This window comes from Protopterus annectens, chromosome 10.part0 (assembly GCF_019279795.1).
Source record: "Protopterus annectens isolate FY-2018-M chromosome 10.part0, PAN1.0, whole genome shotgun sequence".
Lineage (NCBI taxonomy): Eukaryota > Metazoa > Chordata > Ceratodontiformes > Protopteridae > Protopterus > Protopterus annectens.
The window spans coordinates 88,349,316-88,374,458 of NC_056744.1; the positions used below are offsets into that span (position 1 = coordinate 88,349,316).

Consider the following 25,143-nt stretch of genomic DNA (forward strand, 5'->3'; position numbering starts at 1 on the left):
ATGAAGTGTCATTGTAGCCAAGGACCTTGACATCCCCTTCAGTGGAGCCATGGTGTGAAATATTCAGTAACCAGTAACATCAGTGCTGCTGGTATATTAGCTCACCGTTATCCACATTGTGGATGGAAGGTAGAGCCTGCCTGAGACGGAGGGAAAAACAAGGTAATTGCTTGAATGTCATGTGGTTCTTTCTCACTTTTTTAGCTCATTTTAATTTTTTTTTAATCTGTACTTGTTGGGAATTTTCTTTGCTATCATTTGTTATTGATTTTTTGTATTTATGTAATTTATATCCTTTTCATCAGTTGGGCTTGGAAACATGTTTATGCACAGAAGTCCAGAAAAGCATTGTGTAAAATCTTCCCATGCTTTCGTTTGCAGATCCTTTACAATCGGACAATGGTTCAGCTTGGCATCTGTGCCTTCCGCCAGGGGATGACAAAGGATGCTCACAATGCTTTGCTGGACATTCAGTCGAGTGGGAGAGCCAAAGAGCTACTAGGACAGGGCTTGCTGATGCGCAACATGCAGGAGAGGAACCAGGAGCAGGAGAAGATCGAGAAGCGCAGACAGATTCCCTTCCATATGCACATCAACTTGGAGCTGCTCGAATGTGTTTACCTAGTCTCTGCTATGCTGCTTGAGATCCCATACATGGCTGCTCATGAGTTTGATGCTCGTCGACGTATGATCAGTAAACAGTTCCACCATCAGCTGCGAGTTGGCGAGAGGCAGCCACTTTTGGGTGAGTCTGGTGTTACTTTATGCTCTATTTGGAGGAAGCTGTAACAAGTGCAGGTCTAAGCTGCATTTACAGTTTTGTACATCAAAGCTAGTAAGTTGTGCTTTTCAGTATTTCACTCCCGATACATGTGTTTATGATGTAAATCACCACACCAGCACTGCAGGAGGGACCAGCTTTGGATCCGAGAAAGACTTAATAAACGCAATAAAATAAAAGACAACATAAACGCATTAACTTGATCACCGCATTTTCATCAAACATCGGACTTCCTCAGATGTAAAGGACACAGAAGTTAACACAGTATATATATCCTCAAACCCATCATTCAGTTCAAACTAAATTAAATCCCACCTTCAGTCAGTAAACCCTCCCATATTATGTAACAATTAATAAAAGAATAAAACATTTGTACTTTAATTTATATGAATATAAATAAATGGGTAAATAAATTGACAGCCATAGGAGCCAACCCATGGAAATCTAAAAACTTCATAATCCCGTATAAAATGTATAAATATGTGAATAAAACTATAAAAATTAAAATATGATGAAAAAAATCCAAATCCTCTGGCTGCCGCCTAGTGTCCAAAATTCATAATTGCACCCAAAATACAAGCAGCTGTAGAAAAAACATAAAACATTTGTACATAATATCATCATCATCTTCTTTCGGCTGTTCCCGTTAGGGGTCGCCACAGCATACATAAATATTTTTAAAATGTTTTAAAATCTTAACTTGGCTTCCCTTAACTTTAAAACATAGGCAAAAGATAAGCACTCATTAAGCCCTGGTGGTTTATTCACTTGTAAAATAAGCTGCCAGTATAATTTCTTGTACTCCGTTTTTGTCTCCCCGGGTCCACCCCTGATGTCCACAGCAACTTCTTCCAACACGAAAAACTGGAAATTGGAACGATTACACTTTAAGGTATGTTTATATAGTGTTAGTCTCCTCCTTGCACCTGACATCATACTGATGTTTATATATTCTTCTTCTGAGCTTCCCTTCAGTCTTTCCTACATAAAAGGCTTTACATGCTCCACATAGGGCAATGTGTATCATCCCCAAACTATTACAGTTGGTGTATGTCTTTCCAGTAATGTGTTTATTCCTACTTTTAATATACACACCCCCACGATTAAAAATATAGGGACAGTATGTACAAGCTCCATAGCCATAAGTGACATTTGCACGTACCTTTCCTCAGAACTTCTCTGCCGCTAGTCTAATGTCAGTGTTCCTACTATCTTCGCTTTAGATCTTCTCTAAATATAAGTACCTCATTGGAGACGTTTTGTTTCCTTTTGTCACTGCATGCTTGTTAGGGTTGTATGTCATCCAGGAAGTGAAAGTGCAAGTGCAGTCGTCATATCCCCATAAGGATGCCCACAATCTTTTTCTTTTCTCTCTAGGGCCTTCGCACGACCATCTTTCTTGCACGATCTGTCAGGCCTTCATTACAAAAAACCTACGTAGTCTGCTACACGCATTAAATATATATTTAGAAAACCAGTGTCTAAAACATCACGCCTTAGGGATGGAAGGACCATTGGGTCAGCCCATGGAACTGCCTGAAATGAAGGCTAAGGTTTCCAGGCCTGAAGTTGCTACTGCTGCCCCTCCTACATCCGACATCCCTCCTGTGGCTGACGTTTGCCTGAAAGAATGTTCAGAGTCTGCTGATGTAGGTATTACGGGTACTCAGAATGCTGCAGAACCTCGTGTGGAAGGCTTGTCAGAGGAGGATTTGTAGATGTAGTCTTGCGATGCCGAGAGGGAACCACTGGTTCCAACGGCTGTCCAGACAGGCCTTCCCTGTGCTACTCTAACTACTGAATCTAGGCCTTATCCAGACACTAGGCTTTCCTTAGGCCTTATGCTTCCTAGGCCTTCATTGAAAAAGAAAGCCAAGTCCAAACATCTCTTTCCATCTCTTGTAAGCCAACCAGGTTGGCAGGCCTCAGAGCCTCTTTAATGTTTTTATGGCTCTAAGGTCTGCCATGCCTGGATCGCCATAGGCCAGGCCTCCTCCTATTAGTCCCAGGCTTCAGGTTTGATGATGCCGTCCTACCTGGAGCTGAGGATTCCTTAGGCTCCTCTTCTGAGGATTCCCTCTCTTATTCCTTCCAGATATCCTGTCCTCTTGGTTATGCTTCCTCAGAGTATGAATCTGTTGAGGTTTACTCCCCAGCTGAGGATCTCACCATTGGGGAGACGGTTACCAGAATGACGGAATGTTCTAAATTAGATTCCTCTGAGATGTCAGAGGTACAAAAAAGATGATATGAGCTACTGCAGATGGAACCCCCCCCCCCCCGTATTACCAGCATTCCATGGATGCCTTCAGTGCTACCTCTGTTAACCATGACTCCCAAGAGACATGACAGATTCTGACAAGGTCCCTGAAGGGGCTACATTTTTGATTAACTGCCCAGTAGCGGACCCTGCCACTGTCTGTCTCCTCAGATAAACCATCCAAATTATTGCCCTCTACCTCTGTCCTCCCCACTGACAAGGACAGTAAGGCCATGGTGCTCCTTGGTAAGAAAGTTTACACTTCCTCTACCCTGGCCTTCAGGGCAGTAAATTACCAAATATACATGTCCAAGTATGCACACTGCGGTGGTGGTGCTGCGGAAGCGTTGTCACCTCACAGTAAGACGTTGTCCTGTTCGATTCTCAGCTAGAGCGTCTTCCGTGTGGAGACATGCGTGAATGGGCGTACCATCATTGAAGATTGTGCATCAGGGCCGGCAACTCGGGAAACAGTTGCAAGATCTTAAACATCTCTGTCTCTCCCATTCCCAAATTTCATAGGAACTTTCCATCAAAGACACAGTTCATTAGAGAAAACACTGCTCCAGCTCCCCCTGCTAGAGGCAGAAAAGGTGCAAGGAAACAGCAGACTCCCTCTGTCTGCTCAAACTCCTGCCCAGAAAACTCCCTTTCAGGATAGGGCAGGTAGCTTCTGACTACCTGCTTTCACCCCCCCCAACTCCATTCCCCTGTCCCTAAGGCTGTCTCACTGTCTGTCCCTTTGTGAATTCATCACCACAGGTGGGTCCTATCCATTATAGAAAAGGGCTGTTTTATGTCCCGGGTCATTCTGCCCTCTCCCAAAGGGATTCCCAAGCCACCCAAAGACCCAACTCCATCTTTTCCAGCCTGTCATAGGCAGCCTCCTTTCTCAAGGAACCATACTACTGGTTCCTCCAGGGGAGCTAAGGAGGGGGTTTTATTTAAGACTCTTTCTGATGCCCAGGAAGGACAGACCCAGGAGGCCTGTCCTGGACCTCTCCCACCTAAACCTGTTCTTAAAGGTTCCCCCCTTTCATATGCTGACTCCTCAAACCCTTTTCCCTTTGCTGATAACTTGGGGATTTCTAGCCATCTTGGAAATAAAGGGCGCCAACCTCCACATACCTATCAGGTCCAGCTACAGGAAATTCCTGTGATTTGCTGTTGGTTCCTCACACTTTCAGTTCTCGGCCTTGCCCTTTGGACTATCTACTGCTCCAAGTGTCTTCAAATTCCTGGCCCCTGTAGTGGTCTTCTGCAGAGTGCAAGGGATCCAAATTTTTCCATACCTGAACAACCTCCTGATTCAGGCAGAATGTCCCAAATCTCTGCACAGCCAACTCCCTGACGTCATATCTCTACTACAGGCTCTAAGATTCAAAATAAACTTTTCCAAGTCCAACCTGAATCCTTCCCAGGACAGGGTTTTCCTGGGCTGCAGAATAAAGACATGTTATGAGGGCATTCCTCCCACCCCAGAAAGTAGAAACTCCGACCCAGTACCTGGCTACCATCCTCAAAGCCACTGCTTTGACAGCCAGGACAATACCTCAGGTTGCTGGGTTACATGGCCTCCACTATTCCCATGCTTCCCCTGGCAAGGCTGCACGTGAGGAAATTGATTGGTACCTAAAGTCCCTATAGACTCAACACTCACACCCCTTGGACTTCTTCATCCTCTTCCTCCCTTGGACTTCATCATCCTCTTCCTCCCATGTCTAAAGAGCGAAATTTTGTGGTGGTTAACCAGGTGATGCTTAACCCAGGACTTCCACTGCAGCCCCTTCCCCCTGTCCAGGAGATGTACACAGATGCCTCAGATATGGGCTGGGGTACCTGGTCCCACACCTTCAGGCAGGAACACGTCCGCATCAGGGAAATGAGAGTAGTCATTATTTGCCTTGACAGCCTTTCTTCGTGCCCTAAAACAAGGGCCCCTGAAATTATTCACAGACAATACTGCAGTTCTTAGGTATGTGAACAAACAGGGAGGAACCAAGTCCAATTTGCTTTGCAGACTTGCTCTCCGGGCATGGGATCTGGCAGTCCAACACGGAATCTCCCTGTGGGCAGTCTATATCCCTTCAGATCAGAACATTCAGGCAGACACTTTGAGCAGGTCCATGTCACAGTCCCACAAATGGATGCTTCACAGGAATGCGTTTCTGGACATTGTCCACATATGGGTTAAGCCTTAAATAGATCTGTGTGCCTCCCATCTGAACAGGCAACTACCACTATTTTGCACCAGGCTACCCAGTCCCTTAGAGGATGTGCTTACAGTCCTACAGGAGGCCAGGATCTTATCTGTCTAAATGGAAGAGGTTCTCCATGTGGTATCAGCAAAGACACCTAGACCCATTAAAAAGGTCCATCTTGTGCTGTCCTATCTGTGTGAATTACTCCATGCAGGGTTGGCATATTCTTCTGTTAAGGCACAACTTGCTGCTATTTCAGCCCGATTGCCTTTTGATCCTCCTCTAGCCTCCCATCTCCCTTCTAGGCTATTCCTTAAGGGAGTACTATACCTCAGACCCCCTAGGAGGCAGATCCCCTCTCCTTGGGATCTCAATTACGTTCTAGAGAAACTCACTGTTGCCCCATTTGAACCAGTCTCCAAGGCTTCTCTGAAACATTGTACCTGGAAAACTGTACTCCGTGTGGCCCTCATCAGCCAGGAGTGTGTCAGAACTGCAGGCCCTCATGGCAACTCCTCCCTTCCTCAGTGATAGGGTGATCTTGATGACTAACCCCCTCCTTTATGTCCAAGGTGGTTAATGAGTTATCCCTAAATCAGGGTATTCACCTGCCCACCCTTTTCCCTCCTCCCCAAAATGACAAAGAGAGAGTCTTGCATTCCCTTGATGATCACAGATGCCAAGATTTTACATTGACAGGACTAAGGCCTTTTGGAAACCAGACCAGCTCTTTGTCTCCTTCCACTCTAGAGCCATGTGAAAGGCAGTGACAAAGCGGACAATTTCTGTTTGGATCTCCAAAGCTATATCCCCTTGTTACACATTCCACGAGAAGCATCTCAAATCCAAAATTAAGGCCCACTCCACCAGAGCCATGGCTTCATCTGGGGGTCTTCTTCAAAGATTTGGACACTGCTTCCATCCTTGAAGCAGCTACCTGGCCATCTGTACACACCTTCACTAAACACTACAAGTTGGATCATATCTCCAGATCCAGAGAGGGATTTGCAAGAGCAAACTGCATGGCTTTGTGGAGAGTATCTCCATACCACCTCCCTCTTCTTCCCTGTGAGCTATGGCACTTGCCCAACAGTTGGAATATTGCAGCATGAGAATAGAAGGACATAGAATAGTTGTGTAAAATCTTACCATAACCATAGATGTCCTTCTCTTCCATGTTGCAGTGTTCATTCCCTCCCACCTTTCCCCTTCTCTCCATCTGAACTGTCCTTCCTGGGTGGCATAGAGCCTATACAGCTTCCTGAGACTGGGGTCTGACAATTGCATTCAGTTCTGAGGAAAGGTATGTACAGACGTCACATTTATGGCCCACATTCCCAGGGCCGACGTCCGATGTCCTACGTACCTAGCAGTGACTAGAAGGTTTTGTATACTGGCTGGATGTTCGGCTAGCAAGAGAGGAAAATCCAACAGTTGGAATACTTCACTATGGAAGAGAAAGACATCTATGGTTATGGTAAGATTTACACAGCTATTTCTTTGGACTTGGATGCCATATATTTGCTTATAAGTTGCGCTGCATAGAATGATTTCCTCACTACTGTCAACACTTGATGCTCAAAGGCTGGATTACTGTCTCTGTGTGTCCCCAAGTCCCTGAGTACTGGGTCTACTCTAAGGGGTGTGTTGTCGATATGGTAGTCACCAGGAGTGGATGACTTCCCGAAGGAAACTATTATGCATTTCTTGGCATTTGGTTTTAGTCCATGGCTCTGACACCAGTTGTTTGTATCAGCCCTTCCTGGAGATCATTTGTGTCAGTGTGGGCTTCAGTGACAGTTCCTAATTTGCAATCGTTTGCAAACTTAGTCAGCCAGAGACCACTGACATTGGCCTTGACTTCAGAGAAGTAAATGTCAAAAAGGAACAGTCCGAGGACTGATCCCTGAGGGACTCCACTTGTGATCGGCCTCTTTGTAGAGGTGGACTCCCCAGCTCTAACTCCCTGGGTACTGTCTTTGAGCCAGTTGGCTATGCATAGGTGACATATGGGCTTGTACCTAACCTCTTGAGTTAATGCCCGAGTGGGGTAATGTGTAAAATGCATTGGCCTGGTCAAGGTAGGCAGTGTGAACCATTTTGCCCTCTTCCATTGCTTTGATGACCTTCTCAAAGAAGTCCACCAGGTTGAGTAGGCATGATCTGCCCTTGTTGAAACCAAACTGGGTTGAGTCCAGCGTCTGGTCTACTATATCACTGTTGATCATTTCTATGATAGTTTTTTTACATGGCTTTATATATAAGACTAATGAGACTTATGGGTTTGTAGTTGCATGGGTCTGTAGATGGCCCACCTTTGTGCAGTGGACTGACCATTGCTGTTCTCCATTCATGAGGCATGAAGCATGTTTGGAGGCTACATTTAAATAGTAATTACAGAGGCCCTAATAAGTCATGTTTCATGCTATTTAGAAGGCATCCTGGGATATTGTCTGAGCCCATTGATGCAGTGTTCTTGGCCTTAGGGCATTAAGGACCTGTTCCTTAGTGGTAGCAGGGGTAGTTGTATTTGATGGCATTTCCTGAGAGAAGGTTGAGGGGCGAGGAGTAAAGTTGGAGCTGAATTGATTGGTCCAGTAGGTTTGCTATATGTTCTGGCTCAGTATAGGTGGCTTCATTTACAATGAGCTCTGCACACAATTGTGTATTGCCTTTTTGATTGTGGACATGGGTAAAAGAATGCCTTGTGGTTGTCCTTGGCCTGGGAGGCCAAATTTACCTCAAATTTGGCTTTACTAGACTTTGTCTTCTGAGATGTTTGTTTAGTTTGAGAGTCCTTTTATCCTGCTGGGTGCTGCACCTCCTAATTTTTGCTATGAACTTCTTCCTCCTGTTATACGGCCTTTTGATTTTGTGATTCCACCGGAACAGCTTGTTTGTTAGTTCTGTACTTCTTCCTGGTGGGTACAGCTGCCTCTATGCAGCTTTTGACATTCTTGTACAGTGTGTGTAACTTGAGCACTAATCCAGGCATTCTCTAAAGTATTCAATTGTATTTATTACTGCTTGGTAGTAACTTGATTAAAGTGTAGCTATCATTCTAAGTCTTTTGGATTAAGCACTTGGGCTTCAGACCAGTTGTTTTACATTAGGAAGGTTTGTGGCATGCACTGTGGTGGCAGGACAGATAGCTTACATCCTTCTAAGTTGGGAACTGCTGATTGAGAGCCCAGTGTCTGTTATTCTTAAAGTGTATTAGTTCTGGTTTAAGCACTTGGGCTTCAGGCCAGTTATTTTACATTAAGAAGGTTCGTGGTCTGCACTCTTGTGGGAGAAGAGGCTGGACTCTGCCCTTCTGAGCTGGGAATTTCTGGTTAAAGGTTTACAGTGCCTGAATATTTGAACTGTATCTTACTGAAATTGGTACACCTTGTTTGCTGTAGCATAAATCTAGCTTTGTTTATATGCTTGTTGTTTGTTTGCTTGTTGCTTCCCTGGAACGCTAAGCTGTCAGTTTTGTGATATTGTGAAAGATGGAGAAATGCAAGGCTTCATATGAGAAAACTTCGGACAAGAAGTATCATCTTTTCTCACCAGCTGGTGCAGGCTTTCTCTAGGTGCCTCCAGTTCTCTACAAACTGGCTTCTCAGTAAACAAACTATTTCCAAGGTTTTGTTACTCTCACTATGGGAAACAGGGTTAGGGTACTGTTAGAAGTCATTCTACTAGAGCAGCTGCCCACTTCAGTGCAGCTTCAGCAGCTTTCCTCAGACCAAGGACATCCATGAAGCTGCAGAACATGCCACAGTGCAGCACTTTTCAAGCACTATAATTCTCTGTCCTCTAAGTTCAGGCAGGCTAGGCAGGCTGTTGCTTTGCTGGGTGCTCTAGCTCTTGCTTCTTCTTCCTAACTGCCTCCCTCATTCACAGCTTTGATCATTCTGGATTCTCTTTTATGCTATGAGTGCTCTAGTGAAAATACTAAGTACAGGCAAACTATTTCCAAATGGATTGCTCATGGAAGAGGTTTTGTTACTTTGACTATGTTGTTTTCTCCCCACAATCTTCCCCTCATTCTACTAGTCTCTCTTCCACTTCCAGCTTTTGTGGTTTGAATTTCTTTCTACCAGGGACTTTGGGTTTTTGGGGCTTCTGACATCTGCATGCTTTTCTGAGAAGATGGATCTGCCCTGTCAGCTTTATACCTCTAGGTCTTGCTTGCCAGGTACTGTTGCTGGTACAGCGAGCCTGACCTTCTTTTTAAAATCCTGGCTCCCTCGGGCTGCCTGCCGGCAGGAACACCCTACAGTTATGACTGCAACAGTGAAAACACTCTAACATCTACATTTATGGTAGGTGTACACAACTGTACTTTCCACCTAATATGCGGCTTCTCAGCGCTTCTGTGGATCACCAGTGATATCTGCATTGCTTACTGTACTTATTTTCTTGTTTCACTTGAAAGAAAGTTACTGTTTGTCGTTTTTGCATTTAAGTTACCTGTAACACATTACACTTAAGTTACCTGGCACTTGCTCGCTAAAGCAATCATATAAGTCAGCACTAAAAATTAAAAGCACTACACCCTCACTCCCCACTGGCCCTTGTTTTCAATTATTAAGGAATTCCCAATATTATTCTAGCATGTCCAAAGGTCAGTTGTCAATCTCCTCTCCGGTCCAGCTGGTGAATTTGGGAATCTTGAGGCAATGTTACAACTGCCTCATGTACACAGGCAAGCCTCTCCTCCTCCCAACAAATTCCAACACATGTGAGAGATGCAACCATATAGCCAAACTGGAGGCTAAGCTCTCTCAACTCAGTACTGGCATAACCAGTCAGGAGGAGAAGGAAACCACACTCACTACAATTCCAGTCTCACATAGACCTACCACGACAGCAAACCAAACACATAATCACACAAAAGCATACTCGGAGGCTCTAAATAAAGATCTGCCTAAGCAGCAGAGACCTCCAAAGCAGACACCCAAGCAACTGCTACCCCAAAACAAAACACGTGCAACACATATCTCACAAAGCCAGTGTGCCGAACAGTCACAGCCCTTAAGACTAAACAACACACCTGATACAGTTGTAATAGGTGACTCTATCGTCAGGCACACTGACGTCCCGCTCGCCAGGCTGAACAAGGAGAGGGTCACGGTGAGCAGCCTGTCGGGCGCTAGGATCCGCCACATAACACAAGCACTCAGGTCACTCCAAGGCAAGTACAAATATGACTCTGTCATTGTCCATGCTGGTGTGAATGACCTGAGACGTACCTCCTTGGACTACATGAAAAGAGACATAAAGGAACTCTCTGAGCATGTGGTCCAGGCCGGTATGACCCTGACATTGAGTAGCATCTTACCCTCACCAAGAATGATGCCACAGTATGAAGACAAAATGATCAATTTCAACAATTGGCTTAAGTACTGGTGTCATTCAAAGGGGATCCAATGCCTGTCAGCTTGGGATGGTATGCTCGACAAGCCACGATGCTTCACTAGGGACGGCTTGCACCTGTCACCCCTGGGCTTTCGGATATTGGCAATGGCTCTTGCTACCCCCATAGTGCCTTTTTTAGGCAAAGCTCAAAAGACAAACCCACCTCCATAGGTATCACAAGGGATAAGAAACTAAGAGTAATGCTACTCAACGCAGAAGTCTAAACCTCAAGATGCACGCTCAAAACTCTCCTTAGCATGGAGAACATCGATATCTGTGCAGTAACAGAAACCTGGTTCAGGGCTACAGAGAGCACCCCAGCACTACCAGGTTATACCTCATACCATGCTTTTCGGCCCCAAAACTTGGACCGAACCACAAAAGGAGGGGAGTATCGATATTCATCAAAGATACCCACACCTCCAGGTTGGTGGCAAAGCACGAAGCATCAGAGACTATCCATGTGCAACTAACAGTGGGTAAAACTGCCTTCCAGTTTATAGCCTGCTACAGACCATCCTCCCAAACCCAGGAACCCCACTCGGCCTTTCTGAGAACACTGGAAAATATGAAGGTCTCTCCAAACACCATTATATTGGGCTTCAACTACCCAAACATAGACTGGGATCATTACTCTAGCTCCAACACCCAAGCCCAAAGGTTCCTAGAATTTATAAACTCAAATGCTATGGAACAACTTGTTACCACTCCCACAAGAGGGGAAAACATACTGGACCTGATCATCACCAACATGGGGACTCTATGCTCCAGACCAGAAGTGTATCCTCACTGGTAAGATCAGACCATAAACTAATCTCACTGGATATTCACATCCGACCCCACCCCTGCCCAGAAAACCACAGTGAAAAACTTCTCTAAAGCAAATTTCACACTCCTCAAAACCGAGGTGGAATCCTTCAAAGCCCCGGGCCTGTGGAAAATACGGCCCAGATCACAGAATCCTTTATAAATGCATTCTATGAACACCTTCAGGAATGCATGGACCATGCGATCCCAAATAAAACCAAGACCCAATCCTCCAAAGGCAAGCGACCTGGCTGGTGGACCCCAGCCATAAACAAACTATACAACAGAAGGGCGAAGCTACTACATGATAGAGCAAAATCCTAAAAAGGGACGGCATCTCTGATCAGCATTAGCAAAAAACTACGGGCACTCATAAAATTGTCTAAGGCCAGCTTCAAGAGAAAAATTGCACAGGACACTAAGGATAATCACAAGGCTTTCTTTAGTTATGTTAGGAACCTGGGTGGTAATTCCCAGATATGCTCAGAATTAGTCCAAAATGACAAAAAATACACTGAACCCACAGACATTGCCAACATCTTAGCTGACAGGTTCAGCACAAATCCCCCCCCCCCCACCAAAAGGGCAAATATCTATCCCAGCAGAGTGCTGCCCCCTGACATCTCAGATGCTCAGGTAAGAGCCGCCCTCTCCAAAGCAAAAAACACAGCATCAATGGGACCAGACGGTGTCCCAGGCTGCGTCCTACATGAACTCCAAGAAGAGCTAAACCCAAACATAAAACTACTGTTCAGTCTCAGCCTTACTACAGGATATGTGCCCAAAGAGTGGCGTACAGCAACAGTGGTCCCTCTCCATAAAGGTGGTGCCTCAACGGATCCTGGAAACTATTGCCCCATAAGCCTGACTAGCTTGGTCTGCAAAGCTATGGAAAGGATCATCATGGACCTCATAAATAAAGATGTTGGGGACCTACAGACACTGGATCCTACCCAGTTCGGCTTTAAGGGCAGATCCTGCCTCTTAAACCTGGTTGATTTCTTTGAAACAGTCACCAAGGCCATTGACGAGGGGAAGGTGGTCCACACAGCCTACCTGGACCTCGCAAAAGCCTTCGATACAGTACCACACTCGGGCATTATAGATAAGCTCACCAGCTTAAATATAAACCCCTATGTCACTAGATGGATTGCAAACTGGCTCAGGGACAGAACCCACATGGTTAGAATTGCTGGAGCCATGTCAGACTCCAAACCAGTTATAAGTGGTGTCTCACAAGGCTCAGTCCTGGGACCTCTCTTGTTCAGTATATATTTCTCGGAGGTACAGGCCAACACGGAAGGACTGTGGCTGACCAAGTTCGCAGATGACTGCAAACTGGGCGCCATAATCGACTCTCCAGCCGACACAAGCATCCTCCAAAAGAGCCTCATAGAAACAGACAACTGGTGCCAGAGCCATGGCCTCAAGCTAAATGCCAAAAAGTGTATAGTCATCCCCTTTGGCAAAAACAAAGTGCCCACAAATTACCACATAGGTGGTAATCCATTAAGTATAGAAGAAGTAATTAGGGACCTGGGGACCCAAATTGATGGCAATCTCTCATTTGACAACCACATGGCCAAAGTGGTTAGAAAAACATTTTATATAGCCCACCTAATCATGAAGGGATTCACATCTAGATCAGGGGAGGTCATCGTGCCTCTTTACTCATCCCTCATCAGGCCCATAATTGAGTACAATGCCCCTTTTGGGATGTACCTTACCAGACACCTGCAGCAACTGGAAAGACCCCAAAAGTGCCTCACCAAGAGGATCAAAGGGCTCAAATAGACGCGATATGCTGCCCAGTTAAAGAAACTCCAGCTCTACTCAGTGGCATACCGCCTGTTCAGAGGCGATCTGTGCCTGATGTATAAAGTCATGTCCAACCCTGAATTAATGGACATGCTGCACCTCAGAAAATCCAAATCCCATTGTGCTACGCGCTCGAGAGACTTGGAACCTCAGCACTGAAATAAATAGGACATGCTGGAGGGACAGATTCATAACCCAGAGGCTCCCTTCACTCTGGAATAAAATCCCAATCCAGGTTAGGCAGTGTCCCTCATTGACTCTCTTCAAGAGGAATCTTGATGAGTGGATGGGAGATCGTAGGTTTACCCCGGGTATCACTTCTGTGTCACTGTTAGACAGAGGCACAGTATACTAACCTCGAAAATGGGCATAGCAAAATAAATTTAAAATGGGTGGTGAAAGCCAAACACTTTCTGGCTAGGCTTATAAATGCCCTAGGGCAGATAGCCTAGTATGAACCTATGAACCTATGTTTGTGTGAACAGTTCTGCATAGGAAGCAGTGTTCTCTGGGTTTATGAGGGCTTGAAATTTTGCCAGGTTATCACTTAATAGTAGGAGGTCACCCTTGGAGTATTTCCTGCATATTCCAGGTTTAGCTGGGGGTCCGGGTTTTATTTTTACTTCAGAGACCATTTTGTGGTTTGACCTTACCAGGGAACATACAGTAGGGGGTGTGCAGCACTCTCCCATATTAGTGAGGACCAGATCCAGTATGGTTGCACCTATACTTGACCCAAATCAGATTTAATACACTTCAAAAAGTCCCAGGAGTCCTTTAAAATCCCCTCAATCTTTTTAATTTTGAATCCAAATATTTGACCAACTGGTATGTTTTAGACCCGTTAGCAGAAACAACTGGCCTAAGTAGGGGGTCCAAAACATTCTTGTGTTGTTGGAACTTGATTTGTATCAATATAGGATCATTTTTGTTACTGTTGACATAGTGGACTTGTTTTCTGTGATCCCTCATAACGGGATGCAGTGGTTCAAAGAGGCTATAAATCGGAAAGATGGGCTCACTAATGAGGGGTTTGGACTTGTTTGGAACTTATGGAATGGTTTTCAAGAACAATTTTGTTTATTTTGAAGGGGAATTTTTCCAACAAACCAGTGGGATACCTGTGGGGGTTTGCTGTGCCCCCACTTATGCTAATATCCTCTTATTTGGGAACAAAGATTTATATTTAATTCTGGTTGTTCGTTTTCGGAAGTTCTATAAGGGTTACCTGGATATGTGTTGGTATGATGCAGAGAAAAATGAGAGAATTTATGGTGTATATTAACGATGCAACTGATTTTTTTTTTAAATTTACTTATGGCATTACTTACGGTAAGATGAATTCTTTCTTTTAACTTATGAATGGTAACATCTATGAGTTCAAGTCCACTGTATACCACAAAGATACCTTTTCAAATTCCTATTTATGTTTTACTAGTGCCTATCCGGATCAACAAAACATAAGTATAGTTAAGGGTGAATATGTTAGGATATGTAGGATGGCCTCCGATGGGCAGGACTTCGACAGGGAATGTAAATTAAGAAGAATGTTTCTGGAGAGGGGATACCCACCTAAATTGGCGATATTAAGAAGGAAGTCATGGTAGGTGGGAAGGATAATAGTACCCTAAGGGATGGAGATGTGAGCAAAAATATGTTATCAGATGGTCCTGGTGTTGAAAGGGGATTTAAAGAGATGTTTGTTCCTAATTGTAATGGTGATGCCTGCATTATTAAAAATATTATTATGAGGGAATGGTTAAAATTTGTTGGCCTGTCTGATTTGGATAGTGTCTTTAGGACCCCAGTTAAATTTATTTTTTGTAAACGCATGAGTTTAAAGGATTTGATAGGAATAACATTCCCCTTTATAAGGAAAGACACAAAAGGACTGGAACCTTTAAATGTGGAGCTTGTACATATTGCCCCAATATTTTAAACAGTGAGGGTGTATATGTGTGTGTGTGTGTGTGTGTGTGTGTGTGTGTGTGTGTATATATAAAGCCTTTTATGTAGGAAAGACTGAAGGGAAGCTCAGAAGAAGAATATATGAACATCCATATGTTGGGTGCAAGGAGGAGACTAATGCACCATATAAACATACCTTAAAGTGTAATCTTTCTACGTTCCAGTTTTCATGTTGGAGGAGACTCGTGCACTATATAAACATGCCTTAAAGTGTAATCTTTCTACGTTCCAGTTTTCATGTTGGAGGAGACTAACACTATATAGACATACCTTAGTGTAATCTTTCTAGGTTCCAGTTTTCATGTTGGAGGAGACTCGTGCACTATATAAACATGCCTTAAAGTGTAATCTTTCTACGTTCCAGTTTTCATGTTGGAGGAGACTCGTGCACTGTATAAACATACCTTAAAGTGTAATCTTTCTACGTTCCAGTTTTCATGTTGGAGGAGACTCGTGCACTATATAAACATACCTTAAAGTGTAATCTTTCGTTCCAGTTTTCATGTTGGAGGAGACTCGTGCACTATATAAACATACCTTAAAGTGTAATCTTTCTACGTTCCAGTTTTCATGTTGGAGGAGACTCGTGCACTATATAAACATGCCTTAAAGTGTAATCTTTCTACGTTCCAGTTTTCATGTTGGAGGAGACTCGTGCACTATATAAACATACCTTAAAGTGTAATCTTTCTACATTCCAATTTTCATGTTGGAAGATGTTGCTTTGGATGTCAAGGGTGGACCCTGAGAGACAAATAATTTAGTACAAGGAATTATATTGGCAGCTTTTCACAAGAGAATAAACCACCAGAGCTTAATGAATGCATATCTTTAACCCCTGTTTTAAAGCTGAAGGCAGCTAAGTTATGATTTTAAAACATTTTTAAAATAATTATATATTTTCTTATTTGTTGAGAAAATTATGTACAAATGTTTTATGTTTTTTTTATAGCGGCTTGTATTTTTGGGTGTAATTATGGACTTTGGACACTAGATGGTACGCTTTAGATTTTTTTTCATAATATTTCCCTTTTTATATTTGTGTATATTCACGTTTTATACAGGGTTATGAAGTTTTTAGATTTGTGTGGTTTGGTGCCTATGGCTTACTGCGTACTCATAGTCACATAAATTAAAGTGCAAATGTTTTATTTATTGTTACATTGATTTGAAGCTGTGATTTAATTTAGTTTGAACTGAACGGTGGATATGAGGGTACATACACCGTGTTAATTTGTGTCTGTTTACATCTGAGGGTCTGGTGACGGACAAAAATGCTGTGATCAAGTTCATGCAGTTGTCTTTGATTTTTATTCTATTAGTCTTTTCTGGATCCAAGGCTGGTCTTTCCATAGTGCTGGTGTGGTGATTTACAAGTTTTTACACGTTGGTGGAATTCAGCACTGGTTTCCTCTGTTTTGTCTGTTTATGATATGTTGTACTTTGGAAGCAAGTAAATGATTTGTTCTAAATGGGTGTGTCTATTTGGAAAGCAGCATATGACCGGGTCTGTAACCCACTAGCTTCCCTGATATTGGAACTCTGTCAAACTTTTGGGGTATGTTCATTGCAAGTGGTTGTAAGGTGGAATCAGTTGTTGCACACTGGATGGAGAAGTTTGAGGAATAGGCATTCGGATGTCCGTTTAGAGTTCAGTGCGAGGATATGTGAAAGTATCCATTTTATTGCTGTGCCTGTGGGTGGGGGGTGTCATCACTAAAGAAAGTCTTTGGGGGATAAAGAGATCGGTGGCCTGGTAAACTGTACTAAGATTGCAGCTAAAGCTAGTAGTATGCTGGTTTGTCTTATTAGGTAGGTGGATTGAGGTGGCAAACAGATGCTGTTGCCACTTCACTGTTTAGAATGTTTTTAAGATATAGTAGCAAACAGATGCTGTTGCCACTTTACTGTTTGGAATGTTTTTAAGATATAGTAGCCCCGCTTTTGCTTTTCTAGTTGGGTGTGATTCAAGTTAAATAGGTTTTGAAGTTGCTTTATACATTTGAAGAAGGTTCTCCTCAACTCTGGAAACTGCTGGAAGCAGCAGTGAAAGCAACTTCAAAACTGTTCACAGTATTTTAGTAGTAGTTTTCACTATATACTATTTTTGTGGTGAGCAAAGTAGTGCACTGACCACAGTGGCATCAACCCCTTCTTAGATGCAAATATTGCTTGGCATTTATCGAAAAAGAGTAGGGGTACTTCCCTGGTGCTGTGGACAAATTTCCCATGCATCAGTAACAGCGCAGTGGTGCAGCAGTTATTGTCACCTCACAGCAAGAGGTTCCCAGGTTCGATTTTCTGCTGGGGTCCTTCTCTGCAGAATATACATGTCCTCTCTGTGTTTACGTGGGTTTCCTACAGGTGATCTGGTTTCTGTCCATATTCCAAAGACATGCAGCAGGTGGATTGGACACTCTAAACTGGCCCTGGGTGTGTTTGTATGTGTGCACGAGTGTGCGGTACAGATGAACTACAGTGGCAGAGTTAGCCACCCAGCAGTGTAAACTTTGGCTCTAGATTGCCACTGTTGAAGTGATACCCTGACCCCTTGTGCAATAGTGGGAAAAGGGGGTTTAGGATGGATGGACATAAAAATATATAAAAATTACATAATACAGTTGTGGTAGTGCACTCAGTGTAAGAATCTTTCTACTTCTTTTCACTGCTGCACCTATTTGTTCCAGTCGTAACTTTTCAGTTAAGGTATACATGTATTGTCCCACCTCTGGCGTATATTTCATGGTGACTGTTCATGTTCATTCTCAGCACCAACATAAATTGAAACCCATTTGTAATCATGGGACATTTGTGGTATGATGACAACATTTAGAGTACTGTTCGTGGGGCATCTGTGGTATGATGACCACATTTAGAGTACTGTTTGTTTCTGGAGGGCTGCTCTGTACATTGGGGAAAATTCTGAAGGAAATGCTACGCTGAGAATGGTGATTAACCGACACAAAAGGACATGTTGTAAGGAATGACCTCAGTGGCAGCTTCACTAGGAGAGCAAGAATAAAAGGGACACAGGGCACCAAGGGTGAATAAATAGTCTACTGACTGAAGAAGAGCAGGGTTACTGATGTCACAGCAGGTGAACTGAGTGAACATTGAAGAGCGGTAGAATTATGATGGATTTGTTTTGTAATGAAAGGCTGATGGCTATTGGAAAGCTGCAGATGATATAGAATGAACTCTGCAGTTCTGCACAATAAGGCAGATATTTTTCGTGTTTCACTGTTGCAGTCATTACATTTGGGTAATAATTCCAAAGTCTTGGGTCCTGCATCGGTTGCTGTCTCCTCTTCCATGACGTCAGGTCATCAGGGGTATAAAACATGCAGCCGACGCCATTTTCTTTAGTCTTTCTTGCCGTGCGGTGCCCGAAGCAGAAGCATTTCACAAGTGCCGGTCGGCCGGCTACTGAAATATTCGAGTTTGAGTTTCAGAACCGAAGTCTTCACTAAAGCTAAGTACCCCATTAGGGAAACTTTTTTCTTGCTTTTTTACCGATGTTAGAAAAAGTTAATAATTGTATTACTTGTGGGAAGCAAATGCCTCATAAGGATTTCCATTTATACTGTGTTCCTTGCCTAGGCCCTGATCACAAAGTGCCTGGCTGTCGGTTTTGTGCTAGATTTAACCAACGCACTATTAAACGTCGGTATATTTTTGCATCAAAGTATTTTGGAAACAGATTTAACTATCCAGAAATGTCGTCGGATAGCAATCAGACTGCCGGAGTACATAAAAAAACGCAAAGAAAAGGACAGAGAAAGGCAGTCGAGATCCAAAACCACCGACAAAGCTTCTCCTAAGCCAGTCGCCGGTTTGCCAGTACTCAGTGAGGTGTTTTTGCCGCCCCTGATATCTGCTACCTTCGAGTCGCAGGCCTCTACCGACACCCATGTGGAGTCCGGCATGCCACAAGATACTCAAGGTATTGGACCGACAGATGTATCTCCCTCGGATGGGTCCTGAGCTGCTGAGCAGGCATCGGCTTCTGAGGGTGTATTCAGACCTCAACATTTGTATATCAAACTGACAACAGCTGCAAAACCAAAGTCAAAAGCAACTTCTAAAACTAAAAAACTGACGCATGAGCCATGTGCACAGGCCTCTATGCCTAAAACAACAGATGATCAAAATGGCCGAAGACCTTATTACCTTGATCAGGGGTGTACCCATCCTCCTCCTGGTAAGAGGCCTAGGCAAGACACTGATTATGAATCTTCAGATCAGGTTTCCATTTCTTCTGATTCCACTTCTGATCAGGTATTATCTATACCTCCCTATGAGGATTCTGATGCTGAGGAGTCTATTCCATCTGCATCTCCTCCTGAGGATTATTCATTTGGAGAAACCTTGCATACTTTGAGGGAGCATTTTAACTGGGAGAATCAAGACTTCTCAGAATCAAAAAAGAGGCTCAGGGATTTCCTTCTTCTCCCTCAGCACAGGCCTTTAGCCATTCCCCCTGTTTTAGACATTGTGGATGATGTATTTTTGGAGTCAAGCTTGTCCCCTGACTCCTTGCCTCTAGCTCCCAGTAAGCCTGACAGATATTACAGGGTCCCTGACTCACACAAATTTTTATTTAGAAACCCTGCTGCTGATACTGAAACTATTTCACAGGGTCAAAGGGAGTTAAGGCCTCAACAGCAAAAAATCCTACCCCCTCTGACAGAGATTCAAGGGCACTGGACAGATGGGGAAAAAAGGTTTATACATCTGCAACCTTGGCAATCAGGGCCTTAAACTGTCAATTTAATATGCTTAAGTACCAACAACATGTTACGGGATTGCTGCAACAGAAAATTATGTTGATTTCAGAATGTGCAGAAAATAAAGAATTGCAGGAATTATTGCATGCAGCTGAACAAGTTGGAAAGCATACTTTGCAATGTGGTTTTGATTCCTTAGAGGCCTCTGCAGGGCCGCAGTTACTGGATCTGTGATTAGGAGGCATGCCTTGTTAAAGGAACATAATTTACCTGATCATGTTAAAGCTAAATTGCTAGATGCACCTTTACAGCATGATTCTCTTTGGTATTAAGGCAGAAGAGGTTTTAAAGAAAATGGAAGACAAAGCTAAGTCTATGCAAACTGTTTTTCTTACAAGTGCAGCCGCCAAGATTCAGTAGACACTGGCCTACCAAAAATTGGTCCTTTCCTGTGTCAGACAGAGCTCAAAGGGGCAAATCCAGACGCCCTAAGGGTTCCAGATACCAGGCACAAGATTCATACAGCTCAAAGCAGTGGAGCGCTTCCATCTCTAAATCTGGAGGAGATAAAGCGCAAACCTACAGAAAGCAATCACAATGACTTCCCTCTGCCTTCATCAAGCACTTATCTTTTGGCAGCACCCATAGGGGGAAAATTAGCACTTTTTGCTCAAAATTGGCAGATAATAACCCAGGATAAGTGGGTACTAAACATCGTATCACAGGGATACAGATTCCATTTCCACACTCTGCCAATGGCAAATGGTTGGCCAGATCTGCCAAAAAAAATCAATGGGCAGAGGCACAGAAAACAGGTTATGTCCCTCATGGATATGGGGGCCATTCAGACAGTACCAGAACAGGAAAAAGGACAAGGTTTTTACTCAAGACTGTTCTTGGTACCCAGAAAGGACAAGGCCTGGCGGCCAGTACTGGATTTATCGATTTTGAACACATACCTGGGCATTCCAAAATGCTGACTTTGTAGCAGCTTCTGCCCATGCTGGGCAAGAATGCTTGGCTGGTGACTTTAGACTTAAAAGAGGCATACCTGCATGTTCCAATAAGACAGTCGTGCAGAAGATACCTAAGCTACAAGGCTGGCTTAATGCATTACCAATTCTCTGCACTGCCCTTTGGCTTATCTGCTGCGCCCAGGGTCTTTACAAAGTGCCTGGCACCAGTAATTGCATTTTGCAGACAAAGAAGTATACAAATATATCCTTACTTGGACGACTGTCTCATTCAGGCAGAGAACAAGGACATTCTTCTTCGACACCTGGTGTTTGTGCAAAGGCTTCTAACATGCTTAGGGTACACAATAAAAGAAAAGAAATCACAACTGGTACCCTCTCAAAAGATAACATTCCGGGGTGCAAGCTTGAATACAACTGCCCAGATGGCTTACCTCACGACAGACAAGCAAAGGCAACGGACTGCTTACTTCAAACTGATGGCAACAAAAACCCAATGTTCATCGTGCATACAGCTGCAGTCATAACAGATGGGTTCTCTGCTGTCAGGCGGGTCCTCGGTCAGCCGAATTCCAAAGTCTAGGTCCGGCGTCGGTTGTCGTCACTTCTTCCCTGACGTCAGTACGACAGGGGTATAAAGGAACCAGCCAACGCCATTTTCTTCAGTCTTTCTTGCCGCGCGGTGCCCGAAGCAGAAGCAGTTCGCAAGTGCCGGTCGGCCAGCTCCTGAGATTACGAAAATTTGGAAACCGAAGTCTTCTTGAAAGCTAAGTACCCTGTTGGGGAAACTTTTCTTGCCTCAGACCGATGCCAGACAAAGTTAATAATTGTATTTCTTGTGGGAAGCAAATACCGCATAAGGATTTCCATTCCCTCTGTATACCTTGTTTAGGCCCAGACCATGACATCTCGGTCTGTCGCTTTTGTGCTACATTCAACAAACACACCATTAAGTGTCGGGCGTAGTTCGCCCAGTATTATTTTGGGAAAGCATTTAACTATATTATGTCGTCGGATACTCCGACTCCAGTTTTGTCTAAAAAAACGCAAAGATAAGGACCGACACCACGCCAAAGCCGACTACACGTGGTCTGGTTCTCAGCGAGGCGCCTACGCAGCCCCGACTCTTTGGTGGTCTCTCCTGTGCCCGAGGTCGCAGGCTCCTCGGCCCACACCCCGAATACAGATACCGAAGCCACTCTTGGCATTGAAACTTAGAATGTGGACAGGTCCACCTCCACTCAAGGTGTCTTCAGACCTTCCTCTTCTTTCTCCATCAAGGCTTTCACTAAGTCTAAAGCAACCATGCACTCTTAAGAGACGAGCTACACAAGGCCCATCTCCAGGCCCCATGCCTAAGAAACAGATGCTTAAAATGGCTGAGGATTTAATTACTCTTATCAGAGGTTCTCAGCCCCCACCGGACAAAAGGCCCAGAGTGGAGGAAGATTCCCCCTCCTCTGATCAGGGCTCCATTATTTCAGAGCACTCTGATCAGGAACATTCTTACTCCCCTTTTGAAGACTCTGATGCGGAGGAGTCCATCCCTTCTGTATCCCCCCTCTGAGGATTTCTCATTTGGGGAAACTTTGCATACCTTAAGGGAACACTTCCACTGGGAAGGCCAAGATTATTCAGATTCCAAGAAAAGGCTTAGGGAATTTCTCTTGCTACCTCAGCACAGGCCTGTGGCTATACCTCCTGTCTTGGACATCCTAGATGATGTTTACTCGGAGGCCTGCCTTAACCCGGACTCTCTACCTCCAGCTCCAGTTAAGCCTGACAGGTACTACAGGGTTCCTGACTCACACCAATTTATATACAAAAGCCATGCTGCTGACCCAGAAACCATCTCACAGGGCCCCAAGGGAGTTAAGGCCTCCACTGCTAAAAATCCATTACCTTCCGAGAGAGACTCCAGATCCTTAGAAAGGTGGGGGGAAAAGGTGTATACCTCGGCTACCTTAACCATGATGGCCTTAAACTGTCAGTTCCATATGCTAAAATACCAACAGTTTTTGTTATCACAATTGAAAAGTAAAATGTCACAACCTGAACAACCAGACTTGAAGGAGTTGCAGGATTTGATGCATAGTGCAGAACAAGTGGGTAAGCATACCTTACAATGTGGTTTTGATGCTCTAGAGGCCTCATGTAGAGCTGCTGTTACAGGATCAGTCATACGTAGGCATGCCTGGCTCAAGGAACAAGCCTTGCCTGATCATGTCAAAGCTAAATTACTAGATGCCCCTCTTCAAAAGGATGTACTATTTGGTGCTAATGCTGAGGAGGTATTAAGGAAAATGGAGGAAAAGGCTAAATCAATGCAAACTGTGAAAGATTTTCTACAGGTACAACCCCCACGTTTTAGTAGAAATTGGCCTTCCAAAAACTGGTCCTTTCCTGCCACTGACAGACCCCAAAGAGGCAGATACAGGTGCCCGAGGGGCAGAGGACAATACCAAGGATCGTTTAGAGGCAGACAACGGCAAGCTCCTACACAAAGAGGTGGTGAGGATAACTCGCAATCTTTCAGAAAGCAAGCCCAATGACTTTCCCCTTTGCATGCCAAGCAAGTCTCAAATGGCAGCCCCCTTAGGAGGAAAGCTGGCATTATTTTCAAAAAATTGGCATATTGTCACAAAGGACAAATGGATCCTGGACATTATAAACAGAGGCTACAAATTCCATTTTCACACCCTTCCAAAAATGAGAGGCATGCCAAACCTGCCACACAATCAAAGGGCAGAAGCACAAAGGCAAATTACAGATCTCATAAACATGAAAGCTATTCAAGAGGTACCTATGCACGAACAAGGTCAAGATTTTTATTCCAGGCTATTTCTGGTACCAAGGAAGGGAAAAGATTGGAGACCTGTTTTGGACCTATCCATCCTAAACACATTTCTACTTGTACCAAAATTCAAGATGCTCACTCTACAGCTACTTCTTCCCATGCTGGGCAAGGAGTCTTGGCTGGTAACATTGGGACATCAAGGAGGCATACCTGCATGTCCAATCAGACAAAATTGCAGAAGGTACCTCAGATTTCTTGCAGGTTCAACCCATTATCAATTCTCTGCATTGCCCTTTGGCTTATCTACTGCACCCAGAGTATTCATGAAATGCCTGGCATCAATAATTGCCTACTGCAGACTTCAAGGGATACAAATATACCCCTATTTGGACGACTGCCTGATCCAAGTGGACAGCAAGCACATTCTTCTGAAACATCTGGCTTATGTAATAATGTTGTTGAACTCTCTGGGATACACAGTCAACAAAAAGAAATCAAGGCTAATACCTTCTCTGAAGATAATTTTCCTGGGTGCCAATTTGGACACAAACACCCAGATGGCCTACCTCATGCCAGAGAAGCAGGGGCAACTAATTAAATACTTCAGAGCACTAGCAAATTGCACCAGGCTGACTGCAAGGAAAATCCTGCAGGCTCTGGGATTCATGGCATCTTGCATCTTACTAATCCCATGTGCAAAGCTGCATATGAGGAAACTACAATGGTACCCAAAAAACATATGGTCTCAACACAGCCACAGTTTGGAAACAATAATACCACTAATTCCATGTCTGCAAAAGGAATTTCTGTGGTGGGCTCAAGCATGTCAAACAAACACAGGTCTTCCATTCAGCAAGCCTCAAGCAAATCAAGTCATCACAACAGACGCCTCTGATTACGCCTGGGGGGCGCACATGACAGATCGGTGCATTCAGGGCAAATGGTCACAAAAAGAAAAGCACCTTAACATCAATCAAAAGGAAATGCTAGCAGTAATAAATGCTATTGTAGCTTTCAAGGACCTTCTACAACCAGGTCAACTATTGATAAGAACTGACAACACCACAGTTATGTGGTACATAAACAAACAGGGAGGAACACATTCTTACCCCCTATGCAGACTGGCCATGTCACTTTGGAACATGGCCATGGACTTATTGAACTACAAGCACAGTACTTGCCAGGCAAGGAAAACACACTGGCAGACAACCTAAGCAGGAATATGACAGATCCACATGAATGGAAATTGCATCCAAAAGTTTTTACAGAAATAATCCAAGAATGGGGAAGGCCAGACATAGATCTCTTTGCCTCCCACAAAAATCACCAGTTGACAAAATTCTGCTCAAGGATTTTCCATCCAAAGGCCTGGAGAGTGGATGCTCTCTCTTTCAGTTGGAC

At 44.1% G+C, this 25,143-nt stretch overlaps 1 protein-coding gene across 2 annotated transcripts in view; it reads left to right on the forward strand.

Moving 5' to 3' along the window:
- Positions 1–25,143, forward strand: part of EIF3C (eukaryotic translation initiation factor 3 subunit C) — a 484,610-nt gene that overhangs the window by 261,253 nt on the left and 198,214 nt on the right. For both annotated transcript variants that reach the window (XM_044085060.1, XM_044085061.1), the window contains exon 16: positions 382–745. In XM_044085060.1, the coding sequence (XP_043940995.1) occupies positions 382–745 (364 nt within the window). The remainder of the gene's footprint in view (positions 1–381; positions 746–25,143) is intronic.